The following is a 21328-nucleotide window of genomic DNA, read 5'->3' as shown; positions in this document are numbered from 1 at the left end:
TTCCCCCACCCCCCCCGCAGCCGGGTGGTAGCGGCGGGGCCGGAAGGGGCGCGGCGGCGGGCGCCATGGCGGCGGCGGGGCCCTTCGCGCTGGTGACCAGCTGCGCTGCCGGCTTCGCGGCCGAGGAGCTCGTCAAACGTGAGTCGTCGTTGTCGTCGTCGTCGCGCGCTGCGGGGCCCGGACGGGCGCAGCCGCGGGGCCCCGGCCTGCCCGCAACTGTAGGCCTCGGCCTAGCAGCTCCGCACCCCCAGGCCCTCAGGGGAGCCCCGAGGGGTGGCCGTCCCCCCCCCACCCACCGTCCCCAGAGCGGCCGAGCCCTGCCAGGGCGGCCAGCCGGCCCCCTGCCTGCCCCCGGGCCTGTGGCGTTTGGCCACCTGCCCTTGAGGAAGGCGTCAGGGGCCTCCTTATTGCTTTAAGGAAATAAGCTATTTAAGAGAGACGGTATAGAATCACAGATCGGTGTTTTGTACCCGCCGACACCGAGGAGCAGACAATATCACCACCACAACCCACCGGGAAAAAGAAGGAAGCCCCACATCCCAAAATTGTTACCCACTGGCCACTTGCCATGTCTTAGATGTGACTAAACTGTCATAAGTTACACCTGGACTAAATAATTTGAGAATTGCCATGAGACTGAATAAAAATAATACTTTCTTCAATAACAAATGCAGAACAGATTCATGAGACCGTAAGGCTTGCTGCTGACCATTCCAGTCATTCACAGAGTGCAAAAATGACCTTGTTTCACTGGGACATGTCAGTGGCCCAGATAGCCCCTAGAGCAAGAGGGGGACACCAGAGCAACCGGAGTGGCTCAGGAGTATAAGCAAGGGGAAAACAAAAGCAGACTAAATACTGTCCCTCTGGTTTCATCTTTCCATTTTTGAGGTGAACAGACTCTCTTGGACCTTAAGGATGGTAGAATTTCTAAAATTCCTGGTGGGTCTGAACTCTTGCTTTACTCAGGCTTGCTTTCATGCATTAGACCATACGTTGTCTCAATGCAGAAGCACAAAAAAGGGAAAGCTAAAAAACTCTTCCTTTCTGCAGTTTGTCAGAATTGCAGATTACACTTACTCCATATCAAATACATAGGAAGTGGCTTTCATGGAACCCAGTTCCCCTTTTTATGTCTTGAGAAAGGGAACACAAGAACAAGACGTGATAGTAGAGAAAACTTTGGTAGAATTTATAGTAATTCTAAAATCAGGGAGATTCCAGGAAGAAGCTGTTTAGATCTTGGTTTTACTGTTATGGCTTGTTAGTACAGCCTGGCTTTTTAGGGAACTGTCATGAACAGTTTGATGTGCATACTAAGATATAACTTATCAACAGCCCCAACCCCTCTTCTGGATTTGTTTTTGGCTGTTTCTGAGTGAGATCTTACCTAGGAGCCTGATAAAGCTCAGGGCTGCCCCCAGGGACTGGCTCCCTCCATCTCATTAAACCACATTTTGAAACAAGAATGACAGTACAAGGAATGACAGACGATGCAGTCAAAGGCTACTCTGTCAAAACATCTGGGTTGATACTGAATTATTTAACGGGATTCCATACCAAAGAATAAGTTTCTGTAAAACCTTATTCTTGGTTGCTTGTTTGTGAGGAAGGTGTAAGCAAATTAGAAGGAATTATTCAAGGTTCCTGTAGCTTTCCTTTGATTATTTTTCATAGCGACATTAAACAAGTAAAAAAGGAAGGTGAGCAAAAAGCTTCATAGAAACGCTATTTCACAGAATCACAGAATGACAGGGGTTGGAAGGGACCTCTGGAGATCACCCAGTCCAACCCCCCGCCAGAGCATGTTCACCTAGAGCAGGCTGCGCAGGAATGCGTCCAGGCGAGTTTTGAATATTTCCAGAGAAGGAGACTCCACAACCTCTCTGGGCAGCCTGTTCCAGTGCTTTGCCACCCTCAGAGTAAAGAAGTTCCTCCTCATGTTTAGATGGAATTGCCTATGACCAAGTTTGTGCCCATTACATCTTGTCCTTTCACTGGGCACCACTGAAAAAAGACTGGCCCCATCCTCCTGGCACCCATCCTGTAAGTATTTATAAGCATTGGCAAGATCCCCCCGAGTCTTCTCCAGACTAAAAAGACCCAAGTCCCTCAGCCTTTCCTCATAAGAAAGATGTTCCACTCCCCTAATCATCTTTGTAGCCCTTTGCTGTACCCTCTCCAGCAGTTCCCTGTCCTTCTTGAATCTGAGAAAGTCTTAAAACTTAACTTCATGGGTATTTTTTTTTAAGTAGTACTCACTTCGAAATGTCTAGGCTTCCACTGTTTTCCAGTAACAAAACTGGAGTCTTGGAGATAGTCTTTTGTGTCTTCTGGTTGGGTTGCTTCACAAGACATTAAAATCTTCCTGAAAGAAACATGATCATTTACTAAAATAAACACCATGAGAATTTTAAGTTCCTGCTTTGTATAACAAGTGAAATTACTTCAGATGCGGGAGCATAAGCAGAAAAAACATTGTAAAATATTCAAGGACATCATGATAAGGACAAGGCAGCTGTGGCTGGCTACAGTAGGCTAGACTGAAGGGTGTTAGTGGGTTGAAATAAAATGCTGGTGCAATTCTCAGAACTTGCGCTTTTACAGCACGAAAGTGTCACACCAGATTAAAGGCATTATTTGATAATGGTTTAGCTCAATGCTGAGAACAAGACCATTATATTAGCACCTCTGGGGCAGTACAATGTTTGAGATAGAATATGTATGGTTAAATATGCTATTTAAATGCAGCATTGGTTGGTAGGATCCATATAGCAGTAGGGTTTTGAGTCTATAACAGAAACGTGAAACAAAGCCCGTATCACTCTTACCAGTGCTTTTGCCGCTGCGTTGCTGGATTTCCCTGGTACATACTCTTTCCAGGCAAACCTGCTTTATAAGCAGAAAAAAGCCACTTAGAGTGTTCATTGTTAGGAAGTGTACGAGAACCAATTTTTCCTGCTGCCTGCCAGAACTTTCCAGGCTAATTACAAGGCTTTTTCCAGTGTTTTCATCCTGTTAAGTAGGAAATGGCTTGAGGTTGAGAAGAACATTGTGGTACATTTGCTAGATATACTTTCATTCTCTCAAGTTTCTGTGGGAATGCCCTGAATGCTTTATTTCATTAGATGCTGTGGCAAAACAAAGCTATTTAAAATGCACAGGATAGGATTGGTTCTTCTCTTAGATATATTTATCACAAGTTAAAACAGCGAATAAGATTGTTTTAGTTTTCAAAAACGCTGGCCAACAGATAAATACTGTCTGATGTGATTTTTTCTTTTCTCTCTTTTTTGACTATTTACTACTCCCCTCCTCCCCCACAGGAAGATATATATGTTGAATGCGTATTTCTTGAGTTCTCTTTACTCCTTGTGTAATTTGCAGGAGTATTTTTATGGCGTATTCCACCAGGTGGCTCTCAAGGCTCAGAATGTGAGAACTACTTGGTGTACCTACCAACTAAGAGGACTTGGGAACATGTAGGGCATTGTAGAAAACTAAATTACGTTTTATAGCATGTATTCAATCTGAAAAACACTAGGAAGACTGATCAATACCTTAATCCCTTTGGAAAAAGCCTGCAAAGAGGAGTTGTAATGATTCTGAAAAAATATTACTGTTAAACACACAATGTAGTAGAGGTGCTTAAATATCAGTTGAATATTAGAGAAGAGGGAACACTGCAGCAAGAGACCTACATCTGGTTCTTTGATTATTATTCAGCTCTTTTCTGAAAAGTTATTTCTGGTCTCCAGTTCTCCTTTTGAAAAAGTGTTTGCTGCCTAGCACTTAGAGTGCTTACTAAGCCTCTGTATTACAAAAAGGGAGTCAATGTTAGGTTTTACAATTTTGCCATGTCCTCTTCCTTGTCTTCTAACCATTGTTTAACTATCTTGTGCATATGCAAGCTCATGAAATTACAAGTCAGCAAGTTTAAATCAGTAAAATGAGCAAACATTTATGTAAATAGATAGCTGGAATTAATTTTGAAAAGTATCGGTCAGAATTTTGTGCAATTTTTTCAAAATTCTAGATACTTGCGAGTAAAGAAGGGACATAACTAATGAATTTGCTGAAAAACATAAGCTACTGACTGACTGCCTGGAAGTAAAAACCCCTTTTCCTCTGGACAGATTCTGCAGAAGTTTGGAAGTTCATTGAGCTATGTGATACCAGTTACTGTCAGTTACTGGATTGAGCCATGAACTGGTCTCGTGTGTCAGTTGCTGTTGTGTTCTTAAATGGTTTTCTGACAGAAAATGGGCAAAGTGAGTCATGAACTGGGATAAACTGGAGGAAGATAACTGTGTCCAACAAACACCGTGACCTTAGCGTGGGTCGGCATTAGTACAGGGGCTTTGGAGGTTGCATAGTTGAATAGTGCCAATGCGTGCAGGAGGTAATGTCCCGAGGATGATACTGGAGCTGGCTTAGAAGTGCTCCCTCTGGTCCCTAGCCTCAAATAATGCACTGTAGATGAAGAAGCTTCTATTGCTCCAAAATGCTTTTATACAGAAGTGTGGGACGCCGAAATACATTATGTCTTAATTAGTATTCAGCAGTTATTGGTAAGATCGTGAAAGTTATTTCAGTAAAGGAGTGTCCAGCGTTAGTAGCTGCTGTATTTCTTAGAGGACCTTGAACTCTAAATCATGTTTTTGAATGTCGCTAAGCAATGTTCTTTTGTGGCATGAACTTTTCCATGCGTGTTTTTAGTACTCGTTAATGGTGATGCATTTGGAGTCCGTTTGCATTCCTGTCATCCAAACAAGCCACTTCTGCTCTATGAAAAGGCAAGCTAATTAAGTCAGCCCAGTAGGCCTGCCTACTGTTGTGGTCAAAGAGTGACTCAGTTGGTTTTCCAGGCTCTTTGGATGGCAAACCACTGACACTTTCAATGGCTGGGGAGTTTAAAATTAAAAATGAGTAACTCATCTCTAGAGATAAGTTTGACAAGCCACCTTCTTTTGCCATATTAATTTTCTAGACGTTTATTCTGTATCCAAATAAAACTTGGGTTTTTTCTGATGAATGTTCTCTAAAATTAGATACGAAACTCTTCTGGCCAAATTTACTTTTTTCATTAAAATACAGGCTGTCTTGGAAAGAAATTCCTGGAATCCACAGGTGGCAAATGTAATCCTTAGAACTAGTTCCAACATGGAATATCTCCTTGACCACTCAGTTTGAGTTGCAGTGTCTATTTCTTTTGTAGTCTCTGCTTGTTTACTTTAAAGGCCAAAACCCAATTGGTCTAAGTGACTTTTGTGGAAGAGAACTATTCACAAGCTACCCAAGCTGCGTTTAGTTTCCTGCCATGAGTAATCAGGCTGTTTGGCAGTAATTTGTTACAACCCTACATGCAGGCTGAGACATAGCAAGTCTGAATCCTTTCAGAAAGTTCCTGCGGTCCTTTGAGTTTAGTGTGCAACATCCATTTTTACTGGGAGAGAAATTTCACAGGGGATTGGCAAAATCCCTTTGGATGAATGATGGGTAATCAGAAGCACAATGGGATGAAAGACGACAGCTTAAAATACAGGAACAGTACCATGCAATAGGAAATGGGACATGTCCTCATTCTTCTATAGCGGTACTTTGAGGCCTAAATTTGTCCATGAACTTTTAGAAGAAAAAAAAAATCACTTACAAAGCAAATGTGAAAGTTCTTCAATATCAGCTTTTGAAAAATCTTTTATAAGAAGTTTTTTCCTTTCGTATTCTTGCTAGGGTGGCTAACTTCACAGAGTGGCTTTTGAACTGACTTCCTTTCCTCCCCCTGTTTTCCTCCCTTTAGCTTTGAGTCTTAGTGCTGATTTGCCATGTTTCAGTAATCTCTATGGGCTCCTTTATTCTTAGCTTCTTGTGGCATTGACTTGCAATTCTGTTAGCTTAGAACTGATTTTTATTTAGTTATTTATTTTTAACTGTCAAAACACTAGTGAAGGGAAATCTATAGCATATTTTATGTAGCATAAAAAACCTCAAAACAAAACATCTGGTTTCCAGGGTAGAAAATTAAGATTATGCCTGCATTTGAAAAGCTAGGCAAGAGATAATTCCAGAAAGAAAAGGCATCCCTCTGTTTTGGACATGCACAGTGACACTGTCTACCATGTTTCCTTTCCTGGTTACTATAATTTTGTCACATTATATCTAAGCAGGGCAAAAGCTACCTCCATTGGCCCCCTCCTAGTCTAGTAGCAATTGGCACATATTATAGAGTCCTGTTTACCGAATATACCAAACTAAATTATACCAATTATACCACTTAACTTCTACTCATTCTTAAAGCTCCTGTTTTATAGCAGAAAAAAGTAATTTGTCATCTGCCAAAATGCCTTTATTATTGTAGAAAATGCACATTAAAGCTATAGCTTTTGTAAAGTGACACGCTATCATTTGATGATCTGTTTTACTAATTACTTGGGATGTTGTTTTTAAGAAGAGGAGACTTGATGTGTTTGTGTAGCCTAAATTGAAAAGCTTGGGTTTAAAACTAACTGAAAAGCTATTCTTGTGTTTCCCTGGAAGATGAGTGCAGAGGTGCTTACTTCATATCAGTAGAGCATAACATGAGCTAATGCAAACAGGATAGAGATACCTGCTGCATCCACATATACAAGTTTTTATGAGATAAGCACGGGAGAACAGCTGTGTGCCACTAGAACTGGTGTGTATGGCTTAAGAGTGATGAAAAAACCTGAAAGAATGAAAATCTTTTAAGATTATTGATTTTGGTTAGCTGTATTGGTAGTCTCCTCCATATTTATATGAACAAGCTAGTGCTCTAAGAATACAAAGTTCAGAATCAAGGCTTGTTTGGTATTGACTCAGTGGCATCAACCCCCAGCCCCAAGGTGACATGGATAGTCTTATCACAGAGGAGCTTCTGACTGAAGACCAATTACTCTGAAAACTATTGTCACCCAAATTAAAAAGTCAAACTTTCTTAACCTGGAAAAAATGTGTAGATGTGGCTTGTTTTTTTCCTTTTTTTTTTTTTTAAAGAAACCCAGACAGGAGATTCCCTCCCAGGTCTCTGTTTCCGAGATCAAATTTTTCCCTCAGATGCCCTGTGTCCTCCTCCTCACTGCCGCGACTAATCCTTCTGGTTTAGAGCTCTCCTCTGTGCTGCCTTGTGTGCCGTGCTCATTCACGTTAGTTGCAGTTAGTTGCAAAAAATCATTGAACCTTTCCACGGCAACCTTGGCAGTGGGGTTTTCCTGCCTTTTCATTAATAAGATACAGCTAATTTCAAATTCATGTCCAGACTATTTGGGGAACAGCCTGTTCTAGCATCTTCAAGAACTGTCTCTCAGTACCTTTAAAATATGACCCTTAAGATCTTTGAAAACCCATATACTTTATTTCTTTTCATTTTTTTTAACTCTTCTGATGCCCAAGGAAATTCTAGATGACTCAGTCAATTTTCTATATAATTGACCTGTGTTTTAAAGTGTCCATAGGTTTGTCCAGCTTGAACAAGATACTCTGCCCTTTCCAGCGAGGTATAGACAGGGTGCTCTGCTACTAACTATAATTCAACTCCACCAGGTGGCTGTCATGCTATGGGAGCGTTCTGCGAAGGTTGCTACCAGCACACGAAGGGCAGTGTTTAACATTACATTATCAAAGCACTGCCTTGGATTTTAATTGTTGAACTCCTACGTGGAATTTAATGGGAATTACAGCCAAATTGTAGTAAGTTGGTTTGTTTTCTCATTAGTTACCTTCAGGTTTTGGTCACAGTCAAACAGTTCTTTATATCTGAACAAACCATGCAAGGTTTGTTTCTGCTGTAATAAAGTCTAGGTATTCTCTCCATACATCCTGTTTAAAGGTAGTGAGTTTGAGGCTAACACTTTAAAAGGCATTTCCAGGAAAAAAGCCTTGCTTTCTGAAGAGCTTCTGTGCCATATTTTATTTTGAAAGCTAGAAACTAAACTCTTTTGAAAGCTAAATAATAAACTCTAGGACATAGTAACATATTGAGTTTGAATTTTTAAAGATCTTAAATACATACAGTTTTATTATAGTAAGTAAAGATGGCTCTGTATTGGCATTGTACCAAGCTTCTGTTGACAAATTATTTTCCTGATGCTGGTTTTAGCATCTGCCTCATTCATTTTCTTTTATACAGGTATCACAGGAAAAGATGACCTTACCGTGGGTGCAACTACAAGTGGAAGAGTGCATTTTTACCCCTGGACAATAGATAATAAATATTATTCTGCAGATATTCACCTCTGTGTAGTACCAAACACATTTCTTGTTACTGAAGATATTGCTGAATCTGTGCAAGCATTTGTTGTGTACTTCGACAGCACAATAGTAAGACTCTTCTGCTTCATTATATTGCTTATCTGTATGATATAGTTGCCTTATCACAGTGATAACCACGAATTACATTCTCTTCATCTTGTGCCATCCATTCCTTTTACGCTGTTCTATTAATGGTCAGTAAACCAGTGTTAAATTATGCCTGCTAACAATGGAAGCAGTTTCCTTCCCTTCTACTATTATATTCCAGCTGGAAGAGAGGTTTTCAGGATGCAAATATGTCACTAAGGTAAATCCTCCTCCAGCCCACCACTTCCAACTTCACTCCTCATTGATGCTAGTTCAGAAAGGCCGCTTTAGGATAGCCAAGAACGAGGGAGATAAACATAAGATTCAGTGCTATCATTTTACCTCAATTTTTTTCTACTAAGCTGGCAGCAGTGAAGACAGTGCTTTAGCAAAAGCCAGAAAGATTCTGAGACAAAAAAAATTATTCTAAATAGGGAACTGTGTTTCACCACAGGTGGGAAAGGGTGCATACCACACATTCTGCAAAGATACCTTTAACCAGACATCTCAGGGCTGCCTTAGAATAAACTCTAGCAATGGGAGTAGTTCACTAGCCCCCATAACATCCACTTTAGCGTGGAAAATGGAGTAGCTGCACATTAAACCCGAGATACACTTATAATGAAATATGCATGATTAGCCTTAAGTAAAAATATTTCATAATCTACACTAGGATTGCATAATTAATATTAAACATGAAAGGGAGGTAAGTCAAGAATCAGAAGGAAGTTGGGTATAAGTCAGCTTCTCCAGTTAGAACACAAGCACCTTAAACATGCTTGATATGCAGCCTAGCATATTTTCGTTACTTCATTGCTTTTTATTCTAATACTATTAATGATTTAAAACTAGTTTAAAACCTAAAGTATTTGAGGGTGTATTCCAAAGTACTTTTATTTTTTTCCCTTTAGAAATCTGGACTTGATAGTGTCTCTGAATGGCTTCCCCTGACAGAAGAGTGGTTACCAGAAGTCATGATCCTGGTTTGTAACAGAGTATCCGAGAATGGTATGAAACCCAAAGAAGTTCCAAACTGACTTAGAGTTATTAACTTTGCATACTTTTTTTCCTAGTTAAATCAACACAATTGTTTCTTTGAAATATCTGTGTGAGACTGGGCTTGAGACGCGATTGAGAAGAGCCAGATTACTCTCGTGACCAGGAACAGAAGTCTTAAGCTAGTTGTGGTTAAAACTGAATCAGAATTTTACAAGCTTGCTTAAAAGGAGCTCTGTGCATCCCATTCCTAGTATACCAGCATGCACTGCAAGGTAACTAACAAGGCATTTATATTACTGGATGTGCATGATGCTCGCTGGTGAAGAATGAGGATGAGTGTTGGTTGCCTAACTACAATGGAAAGTACATTCATCTTTTTTGACCATTTGGATATTAAATACAGATGTTTGCTTTGGTTTTAGACTATTATATGCAATACAAAAGCAAGCTGTAGGGTGCAGATATGCTCCTGTAACTTAATTCAGATTCAAACCTAGAGTTAATAGAAGTCTTCATTCACTCTAGCACTTCACTTACATTTCCCTTTGAGTACCTACTGCAAAGCCATTTGATTTTATGGTATTTGAAAAAAAAACCAGCTCAGAGGCGGCGTTTGTTTAACTCCGGCGTTTTTGGAATCAAATTCAAAGTGAATGGAGGACTCACGCCAGCTACAATGTACTTTTTCCCCATACAATCCAGAATAAGCAAACAACTTTGAGGGAATAAAGATTCAACTGCTGATATTAGTCTCAAATGTGTATGTTTAGTACGCATTTTTGTTTCCCCAACTTCAGGTGTTAACAGACAGAAGGCTCAAGAATGGTGCATCAAGCATGGCTTTGAACTGGTAGAACTTAGCCCTGAGGAACTGCCTGATGAAGATGGTAGGACTGCTACTTCTGTTTTAATTTTTAGAATGAAAAAGCAGAGCAAAATATCTTCTAAACAATTGCAAGGGGCATAACTTCATTTATGTGCTGCATGATTACAGCATGGAATGCTCCCAGTTGGTGAGGCTTAGTCTCAGCTATAAAAGGTCAGGAGGAGCAGGAAGTTATTTCCTCCAAGAAATTCCATTTGTCTCCTCCCAAATACAGCTGCTGTTTATGTAGCACCTACATAAAAATAATATCTGCTCCTTTTTCTGGCACTAATCCTAGGACTGTATTGATAGATTAGAAGCTTTTATATTCCACTTTGGAAATAAATTTAAAAAACAAGAGCCAGAGAGATGCACAAGGGCAGGAAAATTCTTTGTCCTTTAAAAAGACTTAAAACTATTGTACGTACCAAGAGAAGATAGGCATTATTCAAACAGTGACATGATAGGCTGAAAGGGGGAGATTGTTAAAAACATTTTAGAATTACATGCACTGTTAGACAGGAAATAAACCAGTTTCAAAATAACTGGCTGACCATATGTTTATAACTTGAAAAAACCCATCAAGCAAAGTCAAAAGTGTGATGTGTGATGTTCCACTCTTGAAAAGTGACTGTGCACTTCCTGACAGCCTTATCAGCATCAGCCTTATCTCCTCATTTCAGCGATACAAAAAAAGTGTTTACATCTTACCTCTATAGAGCCAAAATGAGATAACTGACTCCATTTGCAGGCTTGAGTGGAATTAGTCACTAACATTTGCTCTATTTCAGGGTCACCAAATACATAGCTGTCACCAAAAATAATTTAGTCTAAAGGTCGTCTAAGCTAGAATTCAAGTCCCACTCCTTCCCCCCTTTAAAGGCCTAGATTAAAATTGTATCATCTTGAGTAGCTAAGAACCGCCCCCTCCTGCCATGTCTTTAAAGGTGCATTTCTTTTTGACTCTTCATTAGTCAGAGAGGGAGGGACACACATATTTCTGATTTATAGAAACCAGAAAAGTTGGAAGTTGGTACCCCTTAGCCTAAAGTTTTCTTATGAAGTGCTTTAAAAGGAAATACTAGTAACATCAAGTAAGTTGGTTTTGTTTCTGTTGAATAATTGTGTAAAGAACAAGCTATTTAAATAATAAGTAATGGGAATAATAATAACTCAGGATGTTAATCTTTGGAGTATTAAGGTATATGTTCTTTCTTGAATTTTTAATATGGTAGTTGATTCACTGTGACTCATGCATAGGAGGAAATGTATTCCAGTGAGTAACATATTTACCCCATAAACATGCTGTATGAACTACTTACAAAAGATAAAATAGATGCAGTAAACATACTGGACCAATATCTGTTTGAAAATTATGACATTTCTGGCAGCTCATCACAAACGAACTGGAGCTCTTGCTATGACTACACTGTCAGTCAGTTGTTTGTGCAGTAAGGATTCTAAACAAGAATTCTAAACTGAGGCTCTTGGATAATGGCTCTGATACAAAACCAAACAGCAGTGTCAGAGGGCAAATTATTTGATCTAAGAGGTGATAGGCAGCTTTAAATTCATTTTTAAAAGGCAGTTTCAATTACTGCACCTGTCCCTGAGTCATCCTAAAAGAGTTTGATTTTTAAGCAATCACATTTTTGTATCCAAAGGGTTTTTTTTTTCCCCCTAGTGCTTTGTGAGACCTGCACAAACATGGGAAGCTGACTAAACTGAGGATCTATTCAGTAAATAACTTGAATTCCAAATAATGCTTTCTGTAGTCTTTCAAGTTACTTTAATTCACAGGATTGAGTTAGATACTGTGGAGATAGCTTTACAATGATAATTTAAATTTTTAACAAGCCTCGCACCTTTTTTAAATGGTTGTCTGAAGTTCTTTACTTTCTAAAGGAAGGAAAGGTAATTCTAGCATCTACTTTTATGCCATACAGCATTCTAAAAGATCTTGGGGTAAAAAGTGCCTTGCTTTTAACAGCAACTTAAAAGTTGTCTATAACTATTAAATTTACTTGTACATTATTTAACAACATAGGCCTCATGCTAAATATTTAACAAAACCCCATTCAGAATTTAAATCTCTACAAAAGACTGAGAGCTCACAGTTCGTAATACCGGGAAGCCTAGACCAAGAAGTGAGGCATTAATTGATATTTCTTTGGCTTCGCATGAAGCCAAGGTAAGAAATCTGTGTTTCCTAACAAAAGAAATAATTTATCTCCATTGCTCTAAGGTAGGACAGGTATTCAGACACACACCTTCTTACTTTCAGGCACATGATGGTTTTTGGTCTAATTGTTAGGAGTGCAATGTCTTTGTGTTTTGGTTTAGATGACTTTCCAGAATCCACCGGAGTGAAACGAATTGTACAAGCCTTGAATGCCAACGTGTGGTCCAACGTAGTCATGAAGAGCGGTATGTAACACAGGTTCCTCTTATATGAATTCCAGAGAATGCAAGGCCTAGGGAGCTTAGTACTTTTAGCAAAAGTCTAAACTGAGCAGGTACAGTGCTACTGCCACTGCATCAGTATGGAGAGAACTAGAGCACTCTTCAACCTTTTACATGGAATAGTAGGGTTTCAGATATTGCTTTCATTGTCCCTTGATGCACAGAGAAACTTGCAGGCAGTGGGTGAGATTTATTCCCATTTCAGCATCTGTTCCTGTTCCCTCTGTATTTTGACTTGCTCTCTACCAGTAACTTCAGTTAAATATTCCACTAACTCTGGAAATTTCAATGAAAAATGAAAGCTTGTTCCAACAAACTCTAGCAGCAAATAGCTAGTCCTTATCAGCTTGGTCTAAAAACTGATACATGGTTTAGTATAGAAGTATTAAGTGTTAAATTCCAAATTTGTTATAGTTTTTTGAAAAAATATTTGAAACAGGGATGAGATTAGCAACTGCGGAGATGAGTTTTGGCAAAGAAGTGATTTCAGATGTCTGTCAAAGGACATACTAAGTGCACTGCAAGAAGGACTGTCTTCCCTACAGAAAACCCCACTTGAGTACGTGGAAACCACAGAACTTTTTGAAAACAGTGCAAAAAATAGGCAAACCCAGATAATTTTCTGCAGATAGCTGATTATCAGGTAGAGTTAGAATTTCTGAAAAATCACTTTAGGATTAGGCTCATTAGAAAAGGAAATGCTGTGGCTAGCCCAGAGTTATTTCAGGTGTAGATACTTCCATTTACTTGAAAACCTTTAATTACCTTTCTAATAACACAAGCTGTTGTAGGAAATGGAGGAAGATTAAACTCTTGTGGAGCTCTTGGCCTTACATTTCTTATCTCACAAAGTCTCATCCCGCTAGCAACCTTCCAGTGTCTGCTCCCTGATGTACAATTTTCCACTGTTGTTGCTTCTTCCTTCCTACGTCTTTTAACTGTGTAATGATTTCAAGTGCTGAGAGGCTCCTGCTAGTTCCTGTAACTGCAAGATAGTTACTGGGAATCAGTAGAACTAGGATGAGAACTACTAAACTAATAATATATTTGTTTTTTAGGTAGCTTTTTGAGTATTTCTCATACCACATCAGAATGAGGTTAAGGTTGGTTCTAACTTAATGTAACCATCGTAGAGAAATAGGTAGCCATTTGAGATCGTGTAAAGTTATCTCACTAGTGCTAAAACAGTTTTCTTAACAGTGTATTTCCTGCATTTGACAGATGCCACATTACAGAAGAACAGAACTTAGTCACATGTTCAGTTTTTCGTGGGGGGAACTTCCCATGCATCATTAGTGCGTTCTGTAAAGGTCAGACTCCTTGAAAATCCAGGTTTTCTATTTCCACAGTACAGAAGCCACACAGCATTGATGCATGTTACTGCAAGCCCCTCAGGAAGTGAACTATATTTGGAAGTTGTTGCAGCCTGACTATGCCTTCAAAGGGAAATTGTTGAGCTCTTTTTACTTAAAATAAAACTTTTTACAACCTGTAACATATCTTTTGTTTTTAACTTCCTGCTGATCCTGGAAACTGGCCACCATGTAAATCAAACTTTAGGTTTTCTACTGAATTATCTGTAGCTGCCAGCCATTTAGAAACCATGCAGTCATATTTCACATGGAGATTTTTCATAAAGTGTAAGATATTTGTGTAGTAGTAAAGGCTTATAGCACTGTGAAGTATAGCCATCCAAAAAGCCAGTGTTACAGCACTGCCTTACTTCAGCTATCTGTTTGTATGAAAATTTAAGTTTACAGACAGCAGGAATGACTTTTTGCGAGTGCAAGCATTAAACCCATCTTATTTTAAGGTGGTTTATCTTAAACACAATTTTTCTTAAGTTGTGAACTAGTTTTTTCACACACCTAATTAAGAAAATACTTGACCTTTCAATTTTTTCCTCTAACCACTAAATACATTCATCCTCACACCAATTCATAAAAATAGGTATTAAATAGAGCATAATTGAATTATAAACATTTTTACATCAAGTAATACCACATGCTTTGTGGGTAAATAAAGCACTATTGTCTCTACTCAAAGAAAAAGATGCAGTCTTACTTGAGGGTCTTCAGCAGGCAATTCCCTTTTGTAGTTGGTATGAAGTTGTTGGTTCTCCAGGCCTCAGAGCTCTCTTCAGTCTGAGAATCAGGTGGTTTTCTTCTCCTTGTGCAGAAGAGCACACCTAGTTCTTCAACTAACATCTTCTCCCCGCCCCCCCTGCAAAAGGTAGTGCGCTGCTGTTGTCCTTAGCTGTCCCTTCAAGAGCAAAGCCAGTTGTCCTAGATGGCAAGATGAGAAACCATTTACTGCCTTCTGAAAGAAACTACTTGGCTACTTCCCTGCTTAAATCTGTGCTTTAGTGATCCCAGCTGAAGCTGGTTACCTAGGGTGGGGCCAGTAATTAGCCTGGCTCTCTTTACAAAGAATGAGCCTGATTTAGAGGAACTATTTAAACTTAGTTATTTAAACAAATTATGAATTTTGACTTTTTAATTCCAATTTTGCATAGAAATCGGGATCACCACATGTCAGCTAGAGACAGACTATGGAAGAACAGTGGATAAAGACAGTGGGAAATGTTTTGCTATGAAATGAGCATGTATGAATCTCGAAGCCGTGCTCACAGCACAGCGTACTAGAGCTCTGCAACTATTGATGAGTGATACCTGTGAAACTATATAGACTCCATCATAATGGAGCCACCAACTATTACAATAAGTTGAGTGAGATAATTTTTGGCTCTGATGCTGTAAGAACACTGTGTAAGGCATCACCCACTTCCTGAATTGCACCCAGAAGTTGAAACAACTTTTACATCCAATAAAAAGAGTTTATAGGAAGGCTTTTTCAAGGGTGTGCCTGCAACCAAGTGTTATGTCTGCCACCTCCCTAACCACGGATCCAGAAACAAATAGCTGCTTTTCAGAGATCCCTGCTGTAGATTCCAGTTCTTTCTAACTAGGACAACATTTTGTAATTACTGAGGTTATGTGTATGGCGGGGCGGGGATGGAGCCACTGTCATTTTTCGGTACGGGATGAACTCTAATAGATACGAAAGAGGGACATGATTAGGTCACTTCATCCACCCCTCTGCCAATGTGGGACTGTTCTCTCTCAAGTACATTCTGGACTCCAACGTCCAATCTAGCTTCAGATGACTCAGAAGTTGGCTAAATGTCGATCTTTACAGTTTCTCTAAAGACAGCTCTGTGCTCAGCCTGCTGAAACTTGGGGAAGCTACTTTGTTTTGGGTTGCGAGTCCCAATCTTTTATCACTCAATTGCCTGTTAATGTACCTGGCGGACTTCACGGGCTTTGCAGCTGAACATTTTTAAGGCGATTCATTCGGCTCGACTGAATCACTTCTTCCCAAACCTTTGGCAAGTGATCTGTTAAAGCAGTAAACCTGCATAAAACAGAGCCAGTTGAAACAAATACCTGCTGGGATTGGGGGGAGCACGAGGGGAGAAGAGGACTGGGACAGGACATTAGCCTAAGTACACAGTGAAGATTATTAAGCAGGAAATGAGGTCTTAGTAATTCTCTAATGGAGGCGTGTTTACATGTGTTCTAGATAGCTGATGGTTTTAGTCACACATTCAACTCTTCGAAATGAAATTTTGTATAAATGGCAAGTAAATTTGGACAGGGCATAAAAAAATTACATCATCGCAACATTTGAGTCTAGAGCTTAGTCATTAGTGTAATATTAATTTAAACCACATTTTTTTAAAAAAGTAATTTTAATCTTTCTTCTGGCACAAGTCATTGTTTCCTGGCTATTTGTAGTACGATAACTTAATATTCTTTCTTTTTTAGTTGACTAAATGCTAGGATTTTCAGAAAAGTCTCCTGAGTCCCTTGTGTAACTAACTGCAAGTATTTACTACTCAAAGCAAGGCTAGCAGAAAACATGGCTTAGAAAACCCCATATTATGCATATGTTTTTATTTAAAAAAAGAAAGTTTTAAAAATACAGTTAGTTTAATTTAAAAATACTGTACTGCATCTGTTATCTTAGCTGATAAAGATGGTTGTTTAGTTTTAGGTTTGAATTCACTTTTTTTTAAGGTTAGATTTTAAAATACTGTTGAAATACACAGTGGATTAGCAGATGTGGAAAACCCGAAGTACCTTGCAGTGTGAAGCAGCATTGGATTTGATGGCTGGGTCATTCCCTGAATTCTGAATTAGATATTTTAAAATCGCCTTTGCCATTACTGTAGTGCTCAACCTATTTAGACACGATGCGTGTAAGCAAAAGCGCTTGTTGCATTTCCTGTATTTAACCACAAACTCAGTGCTGCTTCCCATGGACGGCAAAACCTGGTCCACCGAAAGCCAGTAATAGCAAATGCTGCTTCTGTATTTTGAAAACTGCCTTGTTTGGAATCAGAAGACATTTGCCAGACCAAATCCTAACAGAGCAGTGACTTCAAATAAGAAGAAAAAAGAGCTCGCATCTCTTGTGGCTCACATGTCTATTCCCTGTTGGTAATATTTAGCAGTAAATATTGTTAGTATACTTTAAAAAAAGCTTAGAGAATATGAAAAAATTTCTGCATAAAGTAGTGCACTGATACAGTTTTACAGGGTGCTGTGTGTGTGTGTGTGTCTTCCCTGAAATACTCTCTATCCCATCTGGTCAGTTACAACTGTTTGTAATAATACTGCATTTTCTGTCAAACTAACAGCAGTTTTCTTTTTAGACAGGACCCAAGGCTTCGGTCTTCTCAGTACATTAGCAGGTGCGAACTGTAGCATTGGGTCAGAAGAGAACCAAGATACAGAAGTAAACAGTAATTCCTATTTCTTGTTCTTTGCTCATACTGTTTCTTGTGTGGCTCTTTCCTATTGTCACATATGGCGTGGTGGTGGTGGGGGCTTTCTTTTTTTTCCTCCTTTCTCACGGGATGCTTAACAGCCTATTAGAATGTATTTTAAAGGAAACATTTCTGAAGTCTGAAAAACTAGCTGCATTTTTCTTACAAGACCTCCTGCTACAGTTGTTCCTGGGAGCTGTCACCTTGTGGCTGTGAGCTTGCTGTTTTTCAGGACATTGCCTCAGAACTCATCGTTTTACCTGGAGATGTCTGATTGTGCGCTCAGTGTGGAAAGCTGTTGGGTGCTGATCACACTGATTCCAGCACTGTTTAAATGCTTTATCCCATACAAGCCACTGGAGCCGAGGAAACATTATTAAAAGCTCCATTCAAGATGTTGTTTTTCACTAATATCCAAGAGCAGTATTTTGTGCAAAACAAAAACTATCACTTGATAGTGTTATTTAAAGAACAGTAACAAACCTATCAGAGAAAAGCTCCATGTAGTACCTGTGTACCGCATGGCAAAAGTGGCTTTTCATAATACACGTGATACAGGTTTTGCAGTAACAGTTTAAGATAAAGAGTAAGTTTTTGAAGTCAAAACAGGAAGCACCTGATTTGCTGATGATGCTTTTTAGGTTCATTATCGGATACTCTAATATCTATTCGTTTCCTGACAGTCCAATCCATCAGCAGCAGGCAGAGAAGAATCCCATTTAGACAACAGAGAAGATGGAGCTAGCACAACCAACCTACAGATTGACAGCATTGTAGGTAAGCTCTTCCTCTGCTTGGCAGGGACGTTGGAGCAGGCACCGCTGGCTGGGATGGTCCCAGAAGGCCACTGGCTTTTTCTCAATGAAAAATATGGCATAAATGTGCTTGCCAGAGCCAGTAGAGGCTAATTGTTTAGTCTTTAGGCGTTCCCCTTGAAAACACAGGCCCAAGTTTGGATAGGACAGAGCCCCGGCAGTACTACCAACTGGAAACATTCCGATCTGATTTTGTGAAGTTTCCTGATGTGCTTATTGTTTATATTTTGTATAATCTAGAAACACCTTTATAAATATAAAGTTTCAAGCTTTGTGGTTGTAGAGAAAAATCATTACAGTTTGACCCAGCTGGAGATGAATGAAGCACACTCTACTTGGGTCAGTCCTAAGGAAGTTCAGGTGTTTTAAGCTACAGGTCCTTAAATAATTGCACCATTCTACGAGATGGGACTTTCTTACACGTTGTATGTGGAGATCTTCTAAAGGTTGGGTGGTGTTAGTTGTGGTCTAAGCATAGTCTCATTACTCTTTAATTTACTCCATGGCTGTTCCTAGATGGATCATTTTATAATAAGCAAGAAACCTTAAATATTGGATGAACTCAAACCCACTCTTGCAATGTAATGTATCAAAATTAATTACCGCTGTAATGATGCCATGAGTTTTCTGTATGAACAATCAGTAAATTAAATGTTTCTTTCCCTCCTATGGGGTTGGAATTTGCAAACAGGATTTGCAGATGTTAAAATACTGGTTTTCTCAGAAAGGCTTTCATACCTGCTGACAAACCAGAATAATTTACCTTAAACCAACCCATATGCATTTATTTCAGATCCCATGCTAGATACGGACATTCAAGAGTTAGCCAACCTAACCACAAGAGACAGTGACCTGGAGAACTTTGAAAGGCTGTTTTCAAAGCTGAAAGAAATGAAAGGTAATGTAGCAGGGAGAGACGTGCTGAGCTACATCACCAAGTGTAATCGCTCAAAGGCATGAAAGCCAGTGTGTGAGTTGGGAGGATTGTACAAATTCCTATTCTCCTGTCTGTAGCTGATCTTTTCATTAATTTGCCCTTCATCTTGATAGTGCTTTTGAAAGAAGCAGATACTGCTCAGTTGACTGCTATCACACTGATTTTGTCCCCCTGTGAACTAATGCTACACCATTTTCTATAAACAAACTTTTTTTACCTCTACAACTGCGTGCCAATCTTGCAGTTTGAAGCTACAAATGTTTGAGATGAAATCCAGTGTGCTCAACAGCCTCGGCTTCCTGGTGTTTGGGAATTGCAATTGCTCTTACCAACTAATATTCCTTTTTTATGATCTTAAACTAATTTCTTGGTAGTCCCCTAAAACCAGCTGCAATAGGCATTACTTTCCCTGCTCAGTCCTGAGGATGACAACCTAAGTCATGTTCTTTTTCACAGATAAAGCTGCAACGTTGCCTCATGAACAAAGAAAACTACACGCGGAAAAGGTGAGGTTTTGAAATTGGCATTGAAATTATTAAAAATGGGGTTTTCCTTTCTAAGCCGTAGTTACTTACGTAGTTACCTTGAGGTGTTCAAGGAACGTGTGGATGAGGCATTGTGGGACATGGTTTAGTGGGCATGGTGGTGTTGGGTTGATGGTTGGGCTTGATGATCTTACACGTCTTTTGCAACCTTAGTGATTCTGTGAAATTCTGTGAAATACTTCTCTTCTAGAGTTCTTGTGTTAAGAGTAGTAAGAACAAACCACGCAGTCCTAGGGAAGACGGGTATCTCCCAAGACCTGAGTAACAAACCTGGAATTTTGAAACACCAGAAAAGGCTTTCCGCTTTCAAAACTTCTGAAATGAAGGCCCTGCAGGCACTGAGGGTGTAAGCCAGCTTCCACTTAAGTCAATGGAAGAGCCTTGATCTCAAGGAAAATGTAATCATGCCTTAATTAGCACAAGTTTTGTATCACCTGTGCCTCCCACAATTATTGCCTCTGTGTTGCTGAAATTTCTTAACTTCACGGAGGATTAGCATTGTACCTAGAAACACGATTGCCAGATTTAGCTGCTGCTCGGTTTCTATTTTTTGGATGGTAAATGCAAAATCTTCAGTCATTTGAGGGGAATTTTTCCCCCTTTCCAATCTTTTTTTCCACTGTTAGGTGGCCAAAGCATTCTGGATGGCAATTGGAGGAGACAGAGATGAAATTGAAGGTCTCTCCTCGGATGAAGAAAACTAAGTTCTCCGTAGCTGGAAGCAACAGAGCGATTCTAAAAGAGTGATCTTTTCCTGCAATGAGTGTTTGTTGCGAAAAGCCCCATTTAGCTTTAGTTGCTTTCTTTGGTTAAAGGATTCCCCGCATCGTTGTAGTAAGTAACACATTCCACACCACCTAATGGTTAGAGTGGTTTTGTCTGACTTCATTTATTCTCTCTCAGAGAATTTTGGAAGGCGATGCATGCAGTTAGAGGAAATAATAATTAGTTTACATTTTTCAAATCAACGTTTTTATTGTTTCCTCTTTTGAGTTTAAATAAACAAATTTACTACCAGTTATCTTTCTACATACGGCTGGTGGTTGTTAAGTGACTACTCAATTCTAAACTCCACGTTTCAGATGCAGGCCTGTTTGATGTTTTTATGTAGCTTTATAGCTGACTTACTAGTTAAAACAAACCAGATTTATATGAGCCATGAAGAGAAAGTTGCTGAATTGTACCCTATTGTGGGATGCTATGCCAAGGCTGCAAGGTTAATCCTGCCGAGTGCCAAAGCTATTAAAAATGGCCCACAGGCTTTGAATTCTGTTTGCCCGTGTAAGTATGTGGTCCTTCCCTGGAAAGTCAGGTGTTGTGCCACACTCCCTGGGTTTCCATTAGAAACTAAATTTGGGATTAAATGCAAGACAGATTTTTGCTGCTGTTCCAGGAGTGAAGTTCCCTGCCCAAACCTTCTGCAGTCCTTGGCCTCCAAGGCCTAGCGGAACACACAGCCCTTCTACTGGTGAATTTTGTCCTAAATACCTAAAGAGAAAAGCTATGATTTCAAAATGC

At 39.6% G+C, this 21328-nt stretch overlaps 2 protein-coding genes across 2 annotated transcripts in view; one reads left to right on the top strand and one right to left on the bottom strand.

Annotated features, from left to right (window-relative positions):
• IQCH (IQ motif containing H) overlaps nt 1-67 on the bottom strand; it is a 71160-nt gene extending 71093 nt beyond the window's left edge. Inside the window, 1 exon segment of the mRNA XM_059824141.1 lies at nt 10-67. Within this exon segment, the coding sequence (XP_059680124.1) occupies nt 10-67 (58 nt within the window).
• On the top strand, nt 66-20911 carry AAGAB (alpha and gamma adaptin binding protein). The gene is made up of 10 exons (XM_059823917.1): nt 66-138; nt 8147-8337; nt 9267-9363; nt 10152-10241; nt 12563-12646; nt 17400-17482; nt 18197-18290; nt 19122-19226; nt 19722-19771; nt 20437-20911. Exons 1-10 carry the CDS (start codon nt 66-68, stop codon nt 20512-20514), a joined length of 945 nt encoding a protein of 314 aa, XP_059679900.1. The 3' UTR covers nt 20515-20911.
• Nucleotides 20912-21328: the final 417 nt, after the last annotated feature.

Source organism: Gavia stellata, chromosome 13, assembly GCF_030936135.1.
Source record: "Gavia stellata isolate bGavSte3 chromosome 13, bGavSte3.hap2, whole genome shotgun sequence".
Lineage (NCBI taxonomy): Eukaryota > Metazoa > Chordata > Aves > Gaviiformes > Gaviidae > Gavia > Gavia stellata.
Note: the sequence above shows the minus strand (reverse complement) of the source record. Positions and strands in the feature narration are given on the sequence as shown.